General features: G+C 42.9%; 2 protein-coding genes across 2 annotated transcripts in view; both read right to left on the reverse strand.

Moving 5' to 3' along the window:
- Positions 1-12,989, reverse strand: part of dock11 (dedicator of cytokinesis 11) — a 54,992-nt gene extending 42,003 nt beyond the window's left edge. The window contains 11 exon segments of the mRNA XM_084003307.1: positions 608-748; positions 1,003-1,086; positions 2,225-2,301; positions 3,254-3,437; positions 4,285-4,419; positions 4,628-4,723; positions 6,308-6,374; positions 6,857-6,939; positions 7,718-7,807; positions 8,212-8,328; positions 12,767-12,989. Of these exon segments, the coding sequence (XP_083859433.1) occupies positions 608-748; positions 1,003-1,086; positions 2,225-2,301; positions 3,254-3,437; positions 4,285-4,419; positions 4,628-4,723; positions 6,308-6,374; positions 6,857-6,939; positions 7,718-7,807; positions 8,212-8,328; positions 12,767-12,871 (1,179 nt within the window). The 5' untranslated portion in view covers positions 12,872-12,989.
- A 903-nt stretch (positions 12,990-13,892) lies between these two features.
- haus4 (HAUS augmin-like complex, subunit 4) lies at positions 13,893-17,774 on the reverse strand. Its single transcript, XM_084002831.1, has 9 exons — positions 17,584-17,774; positions 17,104-17,243; positions 16,639-16,770; positions 15,822-15,962; positions 15,572-15,668; positions 15,297-15,442; positions 15,031-15,161; positions 14,794-14,862; positions 13,893-14,532 (listed from the first exon to the last, which is right to left on the reverse strand). Exons 1-9 carry the CDS (start codon positions 17,648-17,650, stop codon positions 14,346-14,348), a joined length of 1,110 nt encoding a protein of 369 aa, XP_083858957.1. The 5' UTR covers positions 17,651-17,774; the 3' UTR covers positions 13,893-14,345.
- Between the last annotated feature and the right edge of the window lie 393 nt (positions 17,775-18,167).

The following is an 18,167-nucleotide window of genomic DNA, read 5'->3' on the forward strand; positions in this document are numbered from 1 at the left end:
TGAAGTTGTGTTATATTTTGGCCTGGTTACTTCAATGCTTCCAGACAGACCAACATGAATGAATCATGAAGGTGTATAATCTGGGGCAGCACTGCAGAGGCTGAAGATGGTGGACCTTGTGTAGAGCTAAAAGGAGAATTGTGTATTGTGATGAGATATTATTAAATGTATACAGACAAAATCAAATGACATTAAAACATTAGATTCATATTTTTTGGGTGATCACTTTTTAAGCAATAAGATATTTTAAGTCTCACCATGCTAATTTAATAATTTATACATTTTAATCTTCTTTCAATTTATTCCCTGAGTATGAGTTCTTTTGGTCATGTATGACTATAAAAGGTTTTAGGTTAAAGGAATTGTTTGAAAGTATAAATATTCCATGTATAGCGTAAACATATTTATTCCTTTAGGTATCTAAAATAAAGCAGTACATTATTTTCTACAGTGCTAGTACTCCATCTCCTGTAGGTAATACACCAACTATGGATAGGTAACTAATCCAACCCCACTTCAAATTATCTGAACTATCCCTTTAAAGCGTATCACAAAAAGCATAAAGAGTAGTAGAGATATTTCCTTTGGAAGTAAGGTTATGACATACATTGGTGAGGACGCCGTCGCCTTTCTCACTGACGCAGCCCTGGAGACTGAAGGTCAAGTCGTGGCAGCTGACCACGATGCGACGGCCAAAACGCTCCTCAAACGGCTTCACATCTGGCTCGATGCCTGAGAAGTCCAGCCTCTGGATATCAGACAGGAGAGGAGGAGATGGGGGAAGATGGGAAGAAGGGAGCATGAAGGCAGCAGATAAAACAAGCAGAAGATAAAGATTGATCCAGTGGAGAGGAGAGAGGACAAGAGAGAATGCAACGTATTGAAAGAAGGAAGAGGACAAAGATGAAAGAAACGGTGGGAAAGGGAGGGGAGATCAAACAGTCTGATCAATCGTGAAATAAATACATTTTAAACGAGTGTTGAAAGAAGTGTCTTGTGTACCTGGGTCTCAGGATCCAGAGAAAACAGCTTTGGTCTGCCATCATTCCTGCTCATCTTATTGTACTGGTCGGTCTCCCTGGCATACTGCACACAACACAGAGAAGATGGAAGTTTGCTTTATATAAGACATAGTAAGCTAGACATGTAGGGCAATGTAGTTTCTTACTATTATTTGCCATGTGCTGTGTTTCTCATCCATTGAAAGAAACATATATCCATGAATGTAAGAACATTTAGAGATATCGGACGAAAGAAGCAATAGTATCTCACACAATAACAGTAGACTGATGCCTCGTAGCATTTTCTCTGCTGGTACAGTAAGAGTAAGACATAGAATAAGACAAGCAGACCCAGACAAAAGGATAAGCATGGTACCTACTGGGACAAACATATCAAAGCCCTCAGGTCACTGTAAGAACCTAATCCATCTCCTCCCCCTCTTTTCTCCTGTTCTCAGTGTGACCGGCCTGCAGACAGACTGATCTCAGAGGGGAAAGGCTGCACTGGAGTGGCCCAGAGCAAACAGCAGAGCAAACAGCAGTGTAACAGCAGCACAGAGGGCTTTGTTGTCTGTATGCAGCTCTAGGTTAGTAGACATATTAACAGCACGGCCTCTGTAGAATAAACGCTGCTGTTCTCAGGCTTAGAAAACGTCTCAGACCAACAAAAGAGCTGCTCTGCCTTCCGTCGTGGAGAGGTTTACAAACAACAGATTAGAAATGTGGTTTGGTACAAAAGCGGAGATGAATTTTTGAGATATGTCTTTTATTATCATTTATTTGTCCGTTTATTTCAAAGCTTCTATTGCCGTTGTGAATATATGTTCTATTCTATGTTGTCATCACCTTAAAAATGGAAATAATTTAGTTTTGTTTTATATAATTGCAGTTATATAAATGTAATACATGGTTGGATGTGTTATTGCTGCCAGACCGCCCTGTTAATACAGGTGCATGCCTCCCTTTACGTGCTGCAAACAGGACAGCAAACTGTTTTTGACCACAGATTGAAGCAGAATGTTTCCATTGATGAAAACATGCGTCTAAACAGAATATACTTTGGCATGTTCATTTAGAATTTAAATGTCTGTTATGAATGAAGCATCAACATATTGGGGACACCCCTAAAAAACACACACACTTGAAATGTGATTATCTTTATCTCACTAACTCAGCCAATCTGAACGAATACAAAAAACAAACATGAATCCCTTCATCCTCACCTTCATGAGTTCAGGTTGTAAGCTCCGCCCCAGGCTCTCCAGCAGGCTCTCCCCTTTCTGGCTGCTCGTGTCGTCATCTGAACAGAGATCACGCATGAAACAAGGTCACCACTCTGACAACCAATCACACTACGCTCACACAATGTTTCCCTAACGGCCACGTGTTATGTTTCCTGTCTGGCTAATATAATATCTTACAGTCTACTGGCCTAATTAAAAAGAGGCTCTATTCTGCTGACTCCCAGGTGAACGATGATGGATTGAGCGAACCCTAAGTACCCCTGCATCTTTCTGGACGGCCTCCCTGTCCCTTATCAGCATCTCTGACCAAGTTAGGCATACTGGGTTAACTAGAACATTCTGCAGAGAGGCTATAATAATATATAAGGAAACATGGGCCCACAGATGCTGGCAAGACATAGAAAAACATAGATAGAGGGATTGAAACTAAAGAGTGAGAAGAACAAATACAACAGCTGATTCCTGAGCTTTGATTCAAGTGTACCAGCACAGCTGATGCTTCTATTGCTTTACTGGCAGCACAAAGAGTAGATAAATAAATATATGTGTGTATATATAAAATAAGCCTTTTGTATCGCCTATGTATCATTGTAATATAGGAACCATTAAAATGTCATAACACAGGGCTCAGACTGCTTAGTTTTAGGGTAATTTGCCAGCGGGAGGGATTACTTAAAGCCTGGCTATCGATTTTATGTACAAACATGCTATTTGTGACGTGTGTGTTCAGGACCCAAACGCATCACACAGTACAGAGCAGCTGTGTGCATCAGGTGAGTGCAGGTGATGAGGTGGGAGTGGCTGGCAGGTAGAGCAGAGCAGCGGTGGGAAACGTGCTGAGACAGCGGACCAGGAATGCAGTGTGAACTGTTCACTATTGTTTTAATCATCAAGTTGACTGGACGATGGCAAATCAGCAATGTTTCAAGAAGAAAGGTTGACTGAAAGACCATGTAGACGTATGTAAAGCGTGAGTATGTTGGTTTACAGGTGGACGGTATGACTCACCCAGGGAACAGTCCAGTATCTCTGCACCGTTCCTCCTGTCCTGGCTGGCCTCGGTGGTGCTCTGCAGAGCCTGTTTCAGTGTGATCACCCATTCCTCCATCTCTGCTTCGCTGTCTGCAGCCAGAAAGTGGCTGTAGCGGTCTTGCATCTTCAGCTCGAAGCCATTGCGGCGCATCTTAGGGCTCTAAGGGTGGAAGCATTTTGGATTTTATATACTTTTAGTTCTACCTTCTTCCTCAAACAAAACACAAACAATGGGTATAAGATTGTACTCTATTCTGGTCATGAAATGCTATAGTTTGGGGCACTGCAACAGGATTTCCTCTGGAGGTTAATCATTTAGCCAATTTATAGTTCTTTTTCTGTCCAAAACATTTTGTGGAAAGTGCTTCTATAAAGATGTGTGTACTTGTTATTCACAATGCTTCAGATGGATTCAAACAGAAAAGGTGGTTTTGTCTACACTGGGTCATTTTCTATGAAAGTAACATAAACATTGCTGTCTTTCGGGTGCAAAACATGATTTACATGTCAAACACATCATACCCCACAAGCCTCCGAATTCAAGCCACTAGCCAGGATGAGTCTCCTCACTCCTCCCATTCATCAAGTTCACAATGTGTTCATCAAGCTGAAAGCTTCCCGGCAGCCTCTCCGGAAAGTGTAGACCTGAATGTGGTACCAGCTTGTGTCATGAGGCAACACCAGCAGCCCCTAATAATCTTCTAGATTGGGACTTTTCTGCCCACGCCAGTCCAAATCTTCTGCCAAATCTTTCCTAAAAATCTATCAAAGGGACTGAAAGCCCCTGGAGCGTGACGAGTCAAGGAAACACACTGACTTTCACGAGGATGAGAGCTTCTGCCAAGAACTGAAAACTCACAGCGGGTACAGAGCCACGCCGAAAGGATTTCAATTAAACTTGCAGCATGGACTCTACTGTAGATAATACATTAACTATGGATAAGTACCTGTTCAAAATAACTCAAACTATCCCCGGTAAGAGACTAAACTTCCCCAGTGCTGTATACCTGAACAACGTCTATGCAGGAGTCCAGGTAGATGGATCCTTTGGTGTCCTTGCAGTTCTTCTCATCCTTGTAGGAGTTGAGGATGTAGGAGCCGTCAGGAAGTTGAGACAAGTAGAAGTACCTCCTTTTGAACACCTGCAATTCACAGCAAGTTTACAACAGAAAAAAAATGCAGTTTAAAATGTGGCTTCTTGTGACTGTGCCTACATTTAAGTTCCTCTGCTAACTGGTTTAGATTTAGGCCACGAAGAAGAGCGTCTCTGTGGTGAACACTATGCTTTGCTGTTCATTTATTGCTGTTGTGTCGTATGAATAACAGACAGGACGCCTGCTGGTGACTCACCCTCATGGAGACAGACAGGCTGCTGTTGATGTTGGCTTTCTGAAGCCAGCCCTGCTTCATGATGCCTCCCCTCTGGGAGCACAGCGATGCTGTATCCTGACAGAAGAACCAAAACATCATACAACCCCACTCATATTTACTCACATTTACAATATTCAGTGCCATATCTGCATGACACATCATTCTTTTTTCTGCAGTATATTAACATAAAACCTGCCATCAAGTCTAATCACACACGGTCTGACCAAATCAAATTCTCAGGAGAATTTCGTCGGTTTCCCATAAAGGGTTCTTCATAACTGAAACCTTAGTCCTGTTAGTGCAGCCTTTCCATCTCAGAACTATCATGGGACTGTTCATCATTACCAGAGAAACACAAACATCCATCACAAGGGAATGGTCTATCTCATATCCAAACATTCTCTGGAGTAATGCATTTGGCCACTTGGAGAAAAGCACAGTGAAAGGGGGGCTAATTCACTTAATGTAAGCCTGCGAGTGACACACACACACACACACACACACACACACACACACACACACACACACACACACACACACACACACACACACACACTCTCACACTCTCACACACACACACACACACACACACACTCTCTCACACTCTCACACACACACACACACAGACACACACACTCTCTCACACTCTCACACACACACACACAGACACACACACACACACACACACACACACACACACACACACACACACACACACACACACACACACACACACACACACACACACACACACACACACACACACCATGACACTGCGTCGAGGTGTGTATGTGTGTTTGCACGATTGTGATGAGCTTAATCACACTGAAGTACCAAGCATCACGCTTCCCCCATTCTCTCCAGCTCTGTCCTGTAATCTAATTGGCTGGCTGCTCTCCTCCCACAGCTAGCTCAAGTCCATACTTCCCTCAGACATGCATATACACCACACCCTACCTCATATGTACTTAGCATGAACACCTAGTTCCTGACTTATTGTTATGGCCCATGGACGCATACACCAAAGAAAAGAAAACAGTACATATGAAAGAAAAATAGAATGATTCTTTGCTTTATCATAAGTACTATGTGCATGTGGATTTCCCCTTTTTGTTCTGAAATATACTCTCTTTCTGCCAGTCATCACAGACAGAAACAATAATGCAACAGAAGCATGGCCCCTTTCGAGAAGTAATACAGCCATCTCCTCCCTCCCATCCTGGCAGCAGCAGCAGCAGCAGCAGCATTTATTTCCTTCAATTAGACCCGTTCCCTGTTTAAATGTATCTATCTGTAGGGGAAGGAGGATCGATGAGAGCTATTTCTGGGACATATAAGGCTACTGGTATCACCGCCCCGCACTCTCAGGGGGGTCATGCTGCTGGATTCTTCCAACACAATTACCGGTTCAATGCCTGTCCATGTCGCTGGCCAGGGCTGCTCATATTTTCAGAATATGCAGCCAAATTTCTGCCTTATCGCCGTGATTCAAAAAGATTAAAGGGATCCTTGCAATTTCTGAGCAGGCTTTACAGCACATCACTAAAAGCTGTGCATGTATGCATCGGTGCAATCTGTCCATGAAGGTCTCAGCAGCGAGTCAATAGCAGACCGCTCATCATCGCTGCAGTGATCGATGTCTGAGGCCCCGCTACTCACCTCGTCTTTGGCGTCTTCATCGACCTCGAACACATGAGCTGGCAGCTTGTCCGTCTTCAGGCCTTTGCTTTAAAAAGACAGTGAGTGAGGGTCAGCAGTCTTCAATAAATCAGCTCCCCCCTACTCTCCTTAAAGGCCCTGTGGTGAGGGCCGCCATCTCTCTACGTCTTCCCTCTTTGTAAAGCGTGAAACAAATCTCAGGGATTTTTAGGATATTGGGGAAATGGGGAACGCATTTGTCTCTTTCACCTCAATTTGTGGTTCAAGTGTACAGTCATAAAACAGAATTTCCTAAGGAAGCTTTATCACCGTTTACATATGAATTCAAAACATCTGGGCTGTGATGTAGAAGTAAATCTGGTTATTTCAATTTCTCTGCAGTATTTCCTCTTTTCTGCTGCAGCCTCAGAGCTGCATTCATACACAGAAACAGGGATTTGTTGCATGCTGTCATCCAGCAGACCCACGTGAGCGAGCGGAGTAAATCTCTTGTACATGTCACATATTAGGCTCTGACGTGGTTTTGTACAAACCCCATATCTTCCTTACCTTGGCAACATGCGGAAGTCACCAGTGTAAGCCTCATATTTGTAGTTGATGACATGCCAGTCGGTGTTGTACATCTTGATGCACTGCCAAACAGATCAACACAGAGAGCTGGATTAGGGGCAGCGGATATACGCAAATATAACAAGCATGCCATAGCGGTTAAGTGACAAACCCAAGCACACAGTTCTTCCCTCTATGTGTGACTCATGGAGGACAGACCTATTTAACCCTACTGGGACTTTTACGTGGTATTGGATGGTTTTTATTGTACATATTCCTTTTTACTCCGTGTGAAACTGCAAGGCAGAAATTCTCAATGAAACGGCCTGAAGGGATCTTTGTTCAGTCGATGCCTGGATCGGTTTAAACAACCCATATGACAGTTGTTTCCATGCTATATCATAGTCATGGGAGCTGGCTGAGGAAAACAAACTGAGAGTCTGGCAGAGCAGCAGAGTATATCCACGTCAAGCCAGCAGAGTCTGTTTTTCATCGCTAATACAATATATCATCAGTAGTACAGCAGTGTTTACTACTGGCCTGTGCATTCTGTGTTTCTTTATGAGCTTCAAGAGACCACTATAGGCTGAATGTGTATGGGCTGAATGTCAGGCTGGTTTGAAGTAATCAAGAAATCACCATCAATATATAAGTTTCGTATTTTATTCATTCCAATTTATGTCTGCTTTTTATTGAGCAGAATCTGATTATTAAAAGGAATAAAAGTCATATTACTGAGAAGATTTAACATCAACTATGAATACCGACATTTTTTTCTTCCCTCCGAAACCTCAATATTTATTTTTAGACTACTGCTAAGTGAAGCCAAGTCCCACTCATGCGACTGCAGGGTTACAGTACCTCTTTGGCAAACAGGCTCCTGGCCTCCCGCTCAGCGTTCTGAGGCACCGAGGGGACGACCGTCCTCCTCTGCCGGGAGATCTGGGACTCCTGTGTTCACAGACGCAAACGTTAGAATGACCATCAAACTCAGTACAAAGCTGCAAAAACGAGCAAAGATAACGTGACTGGGAGGAAACAGAAGGCACAGATACAGAGAAACAGATGAGTGTCAACAAATTAGACACGGAGCAAGACGTGCCTCTAAACAAAACCACATGTTTGAAGCAGTAAGTACAGCCTGGCTGCACTGTGTTGAGCTGGTCAGCCCCCTTGGACTCATCTGTAAATAGCTGAACCTGGTGCGTTGGGGATGAACACTGATTAATGATGGGAAACAGCTTTTTGTTCCCGTTTGGCTCCGATGGTTTACAAGAAAAACGCCAGCTGATTTCGGATTCAAGGGATAAAGGCCAGAACCCGGGGACAGAGCAGGAAATGGTGAGGGGACTCACCGAGACGTCATCGAAAGGGCAGAGCAGCAGGTCTCGGTGGGGGTCACTGTGGATCTGGGCCTTTCTCTGAAACACCACCGTTTCATAGTCCAGTGGTTCAATAATCTTTGGCTGCTCCTGAAAGGGGGAGATGGACACAACACAAATACATGGAACTTCAAATAAACTATTTATTTTTATGTTCTGATCATTTTCCCCCCATTACTCTGGCTCTGGTGAGCTCCACATTCCCTTGCTAGTTGAAAGCAGTTAACGAGGGCTCACCCCCGGGACTTTTCACCACCCATGCAAAAGCAGAGCCGCAAAAAAAAAAAAAAAAAAGGGAAACAACCGCACAAGTTGAGATGACTGTCACAGCAGGGAAACAGTTGCTCAGAGAGCGGTGGGTCGATGAGAAAAAAAAAAGCCACAAGATGACGAAAGAGAAGACAACAAACACACAGGCAAAGACAGACGGGGCAGAAGAAGGTGAGACGACAGTGGCACGGACAAATAATGATATTTCACTTGATGAGCTGTCAGATCAAGTGCATGTGCTTCCCTGAGGCATATCCAACAATGACACAGATCACATGCCAAATGGCAGTTCTGGTAAACATCATAGCTTCCTGTTTTGAGTTTCATGAAGAAGTGGGTAATATGAAATCAGCCTCTCTTGTATTACGTCTTAAAGGGGCCATACGGGCTAAAACCATAGCCTTTCACAACTAGGTCAAGATGCGATCACAAGCATAAACCCACTTGGAAAGATTCGGAATTAATTCCAAACAAAAAGTGCCACTTTAAGCTCAAGCTAAGCAGTGAAGATGGTGATGAATAGCTTAGCCAATAAGCCTTCGCTGAGCGACACCAGGCCAGTTGCAGAGGAAATGGGACGGCATGGATCAGCTTCTGTGCCACAATGCTGAGCCACTGCCCCAGAGGCTGAGGGCAGCCGACATGCTAGTGAAGGAGCACAGTGGGGAGAAGCACTCTGAGGATGACGGGGGAGTATGATGGAGTCATTTTCCACCTTGTAATATTTCCATTTAAGAGTCGTGCGGCTGAGAGCCGTTTGTTTTGTAACTGTACCATGCTGGAGTGGTGATAAAGTTATACAGAAGCTTGGCTGCTTTCCCCCCCCCCCTTCTGCTTGCTGTTGTCTCCTCCCATCTACTGCCTTCCTTCTAAAACTATCACTAGCATGTTTATGTGCAGATAGTTAGTCATTCTGGATAGCACGCTCTGAAACAGTCTTCCCCTTCTTCCCCCTAAAAGCCCCTTTTCAATCATCCTCTCACAACACTATCTTTTTTCGTTTTTGTTTTGTTCACTTTTATTTTCTGTGAGGCACTTTGTGCTACTTTAAAGTATGAAAAGTGCCATATAAATAAAGTTTGATTTGATTTGATTTGAACACTCAAAAGCCGAGCTGGTCACAACAGGGACCTACATGAAAGCACAGTTATCTGGGTTTTTTCAGAGGCTTTAAAAAGGTGGAAACACAATATAATTCCACACTGTCTGACTGTATTACACATTGTCTATCCGCTTGTTCCAACTCCTTAATGAGGCTATAAGATGTTTACACTGAGTCACATGTTCCAACCCAAGACTCCACATTTCCTGAGATTTAAGCCTGACAAGTTTGGCATCTTTGGACGTTTTGGATCTCCACTAGAATTTGAAAATACAGCTCTGTGGTTTTGAACACTATTTGGCTATAAAGCGTATGGTTTCAGTGAGGTTTAAGGGGTTAAAATCGCCTTGAATTTCCTGGTATTTATGCAGGAGCCAATAAAGGAAAGAAAGTTCTCCCTTTCAGTGTTCTCTAACCAATACTTTGGCCTGCGATATAAGCTGGTTACAAATACGTGTTCTCTGCAGATTTTTCCACCAGACCCTGACTTTTCTCGGTTGTCCGCATGAAACCTGCGTTTAGCATTTTTTTTCAAACCTCTCATCTAAATGAAAACGTCCTAACCCCGATACTATTAAGTATTTGCACTCAGTGGACAAGCAGCAACCTGAGCGGCAGTAAAACACAAAACCTACAAGTCTGTTGAAAGCATTACACATGGCGGTGCCCTGCCCCAGAAGCAGCAGCTCTGCTTCCTGTCATGTGCAACCAAGTGAACCGCAGCTCTTGAAAGTCATAGGCAACCAACCTGCAGCGCACGGTGGCTCGACTGCAACACTGATCACGTTACAGAGAGAGAGAGTGAGAGAAAGGAAGTAAGGAAGCAAAAAAAAAGAGAGAAGGAGTTAAGGATCTAAGGAATCAGACAGCTGAAGCCTCACTGATTGAGAAACACAGAGATGCTGAAGTACGTTCTCCTCTGAGCCATCAGGCTGGAGAACACTCAAACACCAATCACTGAGTACAAAGCATGACGACGATGATGAAGACGATGATGATGTTGGCAAGCGTGCATTTCCAGATGTCTGTGTCCCATTACAGTTTAGCAGATGTAAGGCACTCACGACTCCAACGCAACCAGGTGGATATTATCACGTTGGCTGAGGAATCTTACACTTAAACACAATGGATGAGCACACACACACACACACACACACACACACTGACATGAAAGCCACATGAAGCAGCTCCACTGTCCCACAGCTGACCCTACTAAGTGCTCCAATCTGTGTATATGACCATACAGACACACATCAGCTCATTCAAGGGAAGAAAGGAGCCTCTTTCATATTACTCTCTCTTTATTCAGCCAAAAATCCCCAAAACTTTTAATAAAACAAGAAAAAAAGCATTGCTTTTACGCAATTATAATGGATGTTATAGCCTCGACCATCAGGATTTTAACGTTTCACTGCCAGCGAGGCTTGTAGACAAATGCCAAGCGGACTCAGTGGAACACATATTTATATGGCCTCATTTTTTCATTTTTTTCCCCAATATTTAATCCACAGAGGGTGACATAGTGACTAAATGACAGTCTTGTTGGCATCAGAGCACTTCACAGCAGATATTTTAACTCAAAGTTAGAGCACATATGGAACTAATGGCATCAATGACGGCACTGTTGCAGCAATTTCTGCGATGCAATGCTGCAATCAAGACGAGATGGTATTAGTTTCGTCTGTCCGGTGTGGAAAGCGGCCCCTCCACTTTTTTTTACCTTTTGTAAAAGCTATGATCTCTTCCAATTATCAGGCTGACAATTACAGTCCACTGGCTCCCAAGCAGTTTAATGTAAAATACCACTTAACACAGACACAGATATGTACTTGGTAACAATTTCTCAACAGCACTCTTTCCATGAAGACCAGTAATTACATTTTTTCCACGTCCTTGTCTCTGCCATTTCTTTTTATAAAGTGTTATTCGACGTTCTGCTTTGAAACATGTCAAACCAGGAACATCCCTGGAACATCTATGATCACAGGCTGGGACCGACTTTACAGAGATGCGTGGTCACAGCCCGCCTGAGGGAATCCCCACGCACAAAAAAACTTTTGTTCTCAGTTACCCAGACAACCATTTATTCCATAAAACTCTAAGACAAAAAAACTGAACACACATCACGTCACACGTGGCTACAAACATACCTCACACTCCCACCTCTGTTTGCAGAAATCAAAACCTCATCACATGATTAATACGCTGGTGACCTCTCACACTCCTCAAGATGATCATAAGACCAAAGCAACAATAGTTTATCTCTTGGAGGGAAACATATCCAGCTCCACTCTCACAGTCAACCATGTCAGACTGTATTTTACCAACTAGAAGGTGGGGGGAGTTACCAGATGGTTTCAGTTACAACAAAAACAAGTCATTCTTCCACTGACATTCAACACAAATGTCACGCACAAAAAAAATAAATCACACACATGCTGTATCAGCAGGATCCTCAATTCTGTTAATCTCAAACCAGCCTGAACCCTCATTACTGCAGTGTTTCAGCCACCAGCACTGGAAATAACCCATTCAGAAACACTTTGATTCGCACGTCATTAGACATCAATTATAGGGACGTGAATGAAGTGCCTTCTTTCGCACAATGTGACCATTTCCGGCAGAAACACAGAGGCTCACACACACACACACACACACACACACACACACACACACACACACACACACACACATTCTGCTCCAAGGCAAGGACGGGGAAACCATGCTGCAGCTGTCCAATTGGCAGCGCTCCTCGTCCGCCAGCACACAAAAGGAGCCGCACATGACTGAAAAACCATGTGTTCCTGCGACAATGTCATAGCATTTTGCGATGCCACCAGTCTAGAAACCCCAGCCAACATAAAGGGAGTTTTATCGGCGCCGGTAACGCTGTGGAACTGCTTCAGAGGCATAACGTTGCGGTAGCGATGGGTTAACCGTTAACGTGACGGGCTGGTGGGACTAAACGAAAACTGGAGAGACAAAAATGAACAAGTCTGAAGAGCGTGGAGATAAAATGAACCGCAGCAATGAATGACTGTGACAAACTGAAACGCTGTGACGAGGTGAGTTAGCAGGCTAACCAGTTAGTTACATTATCCGCGCGCGCTAAAATGACCGGCCCCGGTCCACAGACAGCATTGAAGCTCTGCTCACCACAAGGTCCACGGAGGTCTTCACAGCCTCCGACACGCTCTGCCTGACTTCCGCGGCCGTCCCGGGTTTGCTTAATCTCTTTGTGAATTTCCGCACCTCAGACATTGTGCCCCACGGTTTAAAATCCTCTCGGTATGTCCCGGTGTGACTATGAGCATGCCGCGGCAGCGGACGGAGCGGCAGCACTGTGTGACAGCCAGATGTGGATTGTGCTGGTTGGAGGTGAACCAGCCAGCGGCTGGCGTCGCGTCGCGAGGCGGGGCTGTTGGTGCTGCTGATGAGAGGAGACCAAAGAGGGTTTAACAGAGCGAGATGCTTCACTCTCACCTACTTCCGTTTCCCCCAGGGGAGCGGTCATAGCCAAAGATGATGTTGGCATTAAACTGAACAACGTGTCAGACAAATCTTTACCGATATCGAGATATTAAACCAAATTCATTATTATGTGCTGTGAGAATGAATAAATATATGGTTAAAATTAATAAGTCAGTGACAAGAAAAGAAAATCCGAACCGTATTAGTCGTTTATGTGTCACGTGAAGGCGCGTGAATGAAGTCACCTTATTTAACAGAATTATAAATAATTGTACACATTGTACAACTTGCTAAATAACACATATTTCCTGTGTCTCGAGTGCTTCAGTCCGTGCTATTATAATTGTTTTATATTTTAAAGGTTGTTTGTTGTATAAATAAAACAACAGAAAAGCAACAAGGGCGTCTGCTCAGAGTGGGAAATACGGCATTACCTGTCTAAAGTTGGAAGTATACTGCCATCTTGTGTTTAAGGTGAAAACTGTGGAAAAATGACACTTACCTGAGAATTTTCTCACAACTATTTATTGTCATCAAAATTCCGGTAAGGCAACAGGTTTAAACTTTAATTCATTTGAATAGCTTCCTTAATTCCTCAAGTGTATTGATGAACACACTGGAAATCCCATGGAAGTAGACTGAACACGAGGCAGGACTGACAGTTGTACTAATATACTTTAAGGATTATTTATATGGCATTGGGTGTAATAAAGGACATGTTAGCAGCATCATAACACTCACTCAAGTATGGCTATAACATGTGTACCAATAAACACCAAAAGATAGGATTGTGTTCTGCTCTTGCATGACTCCCATCACGTCTTAAAGGATGCTGCACATGTTTGAACCCGTCTAGTGTACATATTACTTGATTCAGACTCCTACTGACATCAATGTATTATTTGACTTTATTCCCAACTTATATCACAACATACAAAGGAAGACAAAAAGCAATCAAAAGTGACCATGCAGAGCCGCATCTTATTAAAAGAGTAATGAATACTAAACATCTTGAACTCTAAATGGGTTCACGAAGAAACAAAGACAACAAGAATGCTGATTACCATGGTGATGCACAGAATATGCTTGGGTATTTTAAGAGAACTGAATGAATCTGAAAGTTAACAAAGAGCATTAAGTTAATAGTTGTAATGAGAGCCTTTAGTTAGCCCAATAACGATAGTTTTAAAAGAATGTCGTTATGATTCATGACGCACAATGAAAAGGGAACGGCTGACTGTTTTCCAAGCTTCAGATATCATCTTCACTTGTCGTTGCACTGAGTGAACTCCTTCAGAGCCCAGTTATTCATTTCTATCTCCTGTCGTAATCTGCAGTACTCCTCTGCCAAGGCCTCAAACTCTTTGCCCAAGATCTCAAAAGAAGCCAGTTTTAACTCAACAGACTGCTTCTCCACCTGACAGGCCTTCCGCTCAGACTCCAGCTTCTCTCTGAAATTGGGACACAACAACAAAAGACTGTTTTTTTCAAGGTTTTTTTCAGCCAGAATGTATTTTTTATAATAACTTTTCCGAAAGATTGATATCAGTAAGCTACAGTTCAAATAAAAAAAGAGCAGTTCAACAAAACACATGTAGAAAACCCTCAACTGCTATCAATGTGTTGCCTTTGAGAAAGTGCAGTGGAGTGATATGTATAATAAAGGAATGCATGACAAAAGTTAGAATTTGGAAGGACAAAAAGTATCTTACCGTATTTTTCTATGAGCAGATATTGAGTCCACAGTGTAGGTGTCCAGCTGAATTTCAACCATCTCAGTCCTTTGAAGGAAGTAGAAAAACAAAGAAAAATTAAATTAATTTAACACGGATGATCAAAGATTTGGGGTTAATTCTCTGAGTATGTCTTTAGGTATAAGTACAGTAAATACAATGCAATATGAAGACGCTCATAGCATACAAGCATACAAAGGATTGAAAATTCCTCACTTGATCTTCTGTAAAACTAATTCACATTTTCCCTCAAAGTACTCCAACTTCTTCCGGTCCAAATCTGTCTGGACGCTCAGCCTGTTGTCCAGGATGAGAGACTGAAGAAGCTGAATACACTTAAGGAGTTCCTGGAGAAAAGTCAATAAGAAGAAAAAAAGACTGAAATCTAACTATAACACATTTATACCTTGTATCTACATTAACATTGTTAAATATTTTATTAAAACAATTGAGTGAAACTGCAAAACTTGAAAAAGCCTTACAGAAAGGTAGAGCTGAGTCTGTCTTTGTAGGAGAACTGCGTTTTCCCGGCAGCTTTCCTTCAGACTCTCTGCTCTTTTCTTCTCTTTGTCCAGCTGGGCTGACAGATGAGACACCTTGCTGTTCTTCAGACCTTCACTCTCATTCTCTAGAGGAGATGGCAAAACAACATCCTGTTCATCACGTCAATGCAGAACGATGAAGTGATATAAAAGGTAGTGGACGTGAATGAGAAGATATACTGGTAGGGACAGAGAAGTACGTTTCTAGAATGTACCCCATTCAGGTTGATAATAAGAGAGGAGGCTCAAACATTTCTTCTTCAGATGTTTCTCCAACTCTCTGGGAAGAGCCGGTTTCATTCTTTGAACATTCTGGTGACGATAAACACAGTATAGTTGGTCAACAAGCTATATTTGTTACTGTCTTCGGCTTTGGTATCACACTTTGTATCGACCATCATTTCATTTATGCTGTACAAAATCACAGAACACTTGAATGTGAGTATTCTGTTATTTTGGACTCACCTTCTCTGATGGCATGAGTTCCACCAGCTGTTGGGGGTTCAGACCTAGAACAGAGGGCTGGTCCTGGTTGGTCGTGCTACTGGGATCCAGCTGTCTGATACACTGTGCTACCAGCAGACACTTTTCCAGTGTCTCAAAGAACTACACACACACACACACACACACACACACACACACACACACACACACACACACACACACACACACACACACACACACACACACACACACACACACACACACACACACACACACACACACACACACCATTTTTTCACTTTGGTAAACACAAATATACAGCTTGAAAAGTTAAATATTACATGGCAGATTTCTGGATTTTCCGAGCTTGTGTGCAGAGTGAGTTGTCCAGTGCAGGTTTAAAGGTATGATATGAAACATTTCCTTTAAAAAAAAACAATGTATAGACTGATACAAAAAGAATCTCTTTAAATCATCACTTCTGACCTACTAGAAGTGTGTGGCGATATCTGAATCTGCAGAGACTCTGCCTTCTGCCAGTGTTTGATCTTTTCTTCTTGTTTTGCTGTGTTCGGGACTCTTCTGGGTGTCAGCCAAGAGCATTTGGGTTTCCCCAGCCAATAAGCAGGGTGTGATCAAACAGCGCTGCATTGTCAACTCTCGACGTCCCGAACTCATAGACCTCACAGGCCTGACACGGACACATAGAGAGCCTTTTTCACTACTGAAAGTGTCTCTCTTAGTTTATAAACAGCAACCGACAATGTGGCTACATACTGTATTATACGTTTAAGGAGCAGAAATAAGTGAATTTGTGTGTATAATTATGTGATTATACCATGTTCTGATCAGGGGGGACAGTGGTATGGTGCTTCCTGATACAGTGGTCCTGGATCATCTCCTGCAGCCCTTTGTGCAGGCTCTCAGAGGACAGCCAGTGACGCCTCTGGCTCTGCAGCTTCTTCTCAGCCTGGAATAAAACATCTGTCAGGTCTTATGTGTGTGTGTGTGTGTGTGTGTGTGTGCACTAACATACCAGGCCGAGCAGCAGGAAACAGGTTCCATCTCTGAGATTGCAATTCTTAGTGGTTACCAGTAGAGGTCGGCAGGTTATAGAACACTGACTGTGTAATTAGGTATGAATAACTTCTCTTCATGAAGTGACAAAGATAGAGCTGTTTGGTCCACTTAGCTTTATGTTATTGAATCATGTAATACTGCCTCTTGCAAAGCAAGGAGCTTGTATGTCAGCAGATGTGGAAGGTAACATTGATGAAGGTTTTGTCCCAGTGCCTGCCCATACCTTTTCTAGCTCTGCCTTCAGCGGGACAGTGAGTCCATTTTTGTCCACATGCTGTGCCAGGGTGACGAGGAGTTTACAGAACTGAGGGTTCTGGGTCAGATCCTCCTCCGTAAGGTCACACAGGGGGAAGGAGGCGAGAACTGGATGGGAGGACAGTACATAAAGTACACTTGTTATCAATGCCTACGGCGTATCAGAGGCAGAGATTCACAACAGTACAGTAACCCAACGTCAAGTAAATACTTCAAACGTAATAGCTTCACTCACATTAATGCAGACTACTCTCGCATTTAACTATTTAACTCATCATGTTATTTTGGTTTTAGGATATGAATAAACAATACGGAAGCACGGCGTTAATTCATTTTTACTTTTGAATAAATAAGGTTTCAAGCCACGATATGTGCATTTCATCAGAGTAAATTAGGAGTAAGAGCAGCAGCTAACGTTAACCTAAGTTATTAGACTTAATATTCTTACCCTGTGGATGCAAACTATCACTCGTCCCAAGCGACGACACGTGTGTAGACTCGGGACCGGCGAACATTTTCAGCTGAATTGTGTTCCTTAGTAACCAAGCAACGTATACGTTTTTGTTGTATTTTTATTTCTGAACACTTTTCTCGCTAGCTCGAAATCGCAACATGAAAATAAAATGGGTATTTCCTGAATCAAGTTGCGCGCGCCCGAAGAAAGCGTTCCTATTGGCTAACTGAGCCACGTGACCAATACAACCGAGTAATGCTCGTTCTGCCTCCCCGCGAGCACCACATGACACAAGCGGGAGCGCGCACGACGAACGCGACCATTATATTTCAGTTTTTCGAAGGGAAAATACCGTTTAACAACATTTCAATCTTTATTGGAATTAATGAAAATAAATTACGGGTAGTCTGGATTTAAATTTTTTTTTTAAATAATTCACTGTACAACAGTTTTTCAAAATATAACAAAAATATAGCACAAAACACACAATTCCGTCATTAGATTGCATCTACAGTATAGTTTCAGGTTAAAGTCAGTCTTACAAGATTATCTGTTAAGACTAAGAGATGTTAAGATGC

Source organism: Eutrigla gurnardus (assembly GCF_963514095.1).
Source record: "Eutrigla gurnardus genome assembly, chromosome: 23".
NCBI lineage: Eukaryota > Metazoa > Chordata > Actinopteri > Perciformes > Triglidae > Eutrigla > Eutrigla gurnardus.

Coding starts and splice junctions, on each gene's coding strand:
- haus4 (XM_084002831.1), bottom strand. CDS start 17,650: ATGTTCGCCGGTCCCGAGTCTACACACGTGTCGTCGCTTGGGACGAGT. Junction 15,963..16,638: donor TCCCCCCTGATCAGAACATG/GTATAATCACAT, acceptor GTGTGTGTGTAG/TTCTTTGAGACACTGGAAAA. Junction 14,863..15,030: donor TTAGTTTTACAGAAGATCAA/GTGAGGAATTTT, acceptor CTTCCTTCAAAG/GACTGAGATGGTTGAAATTC.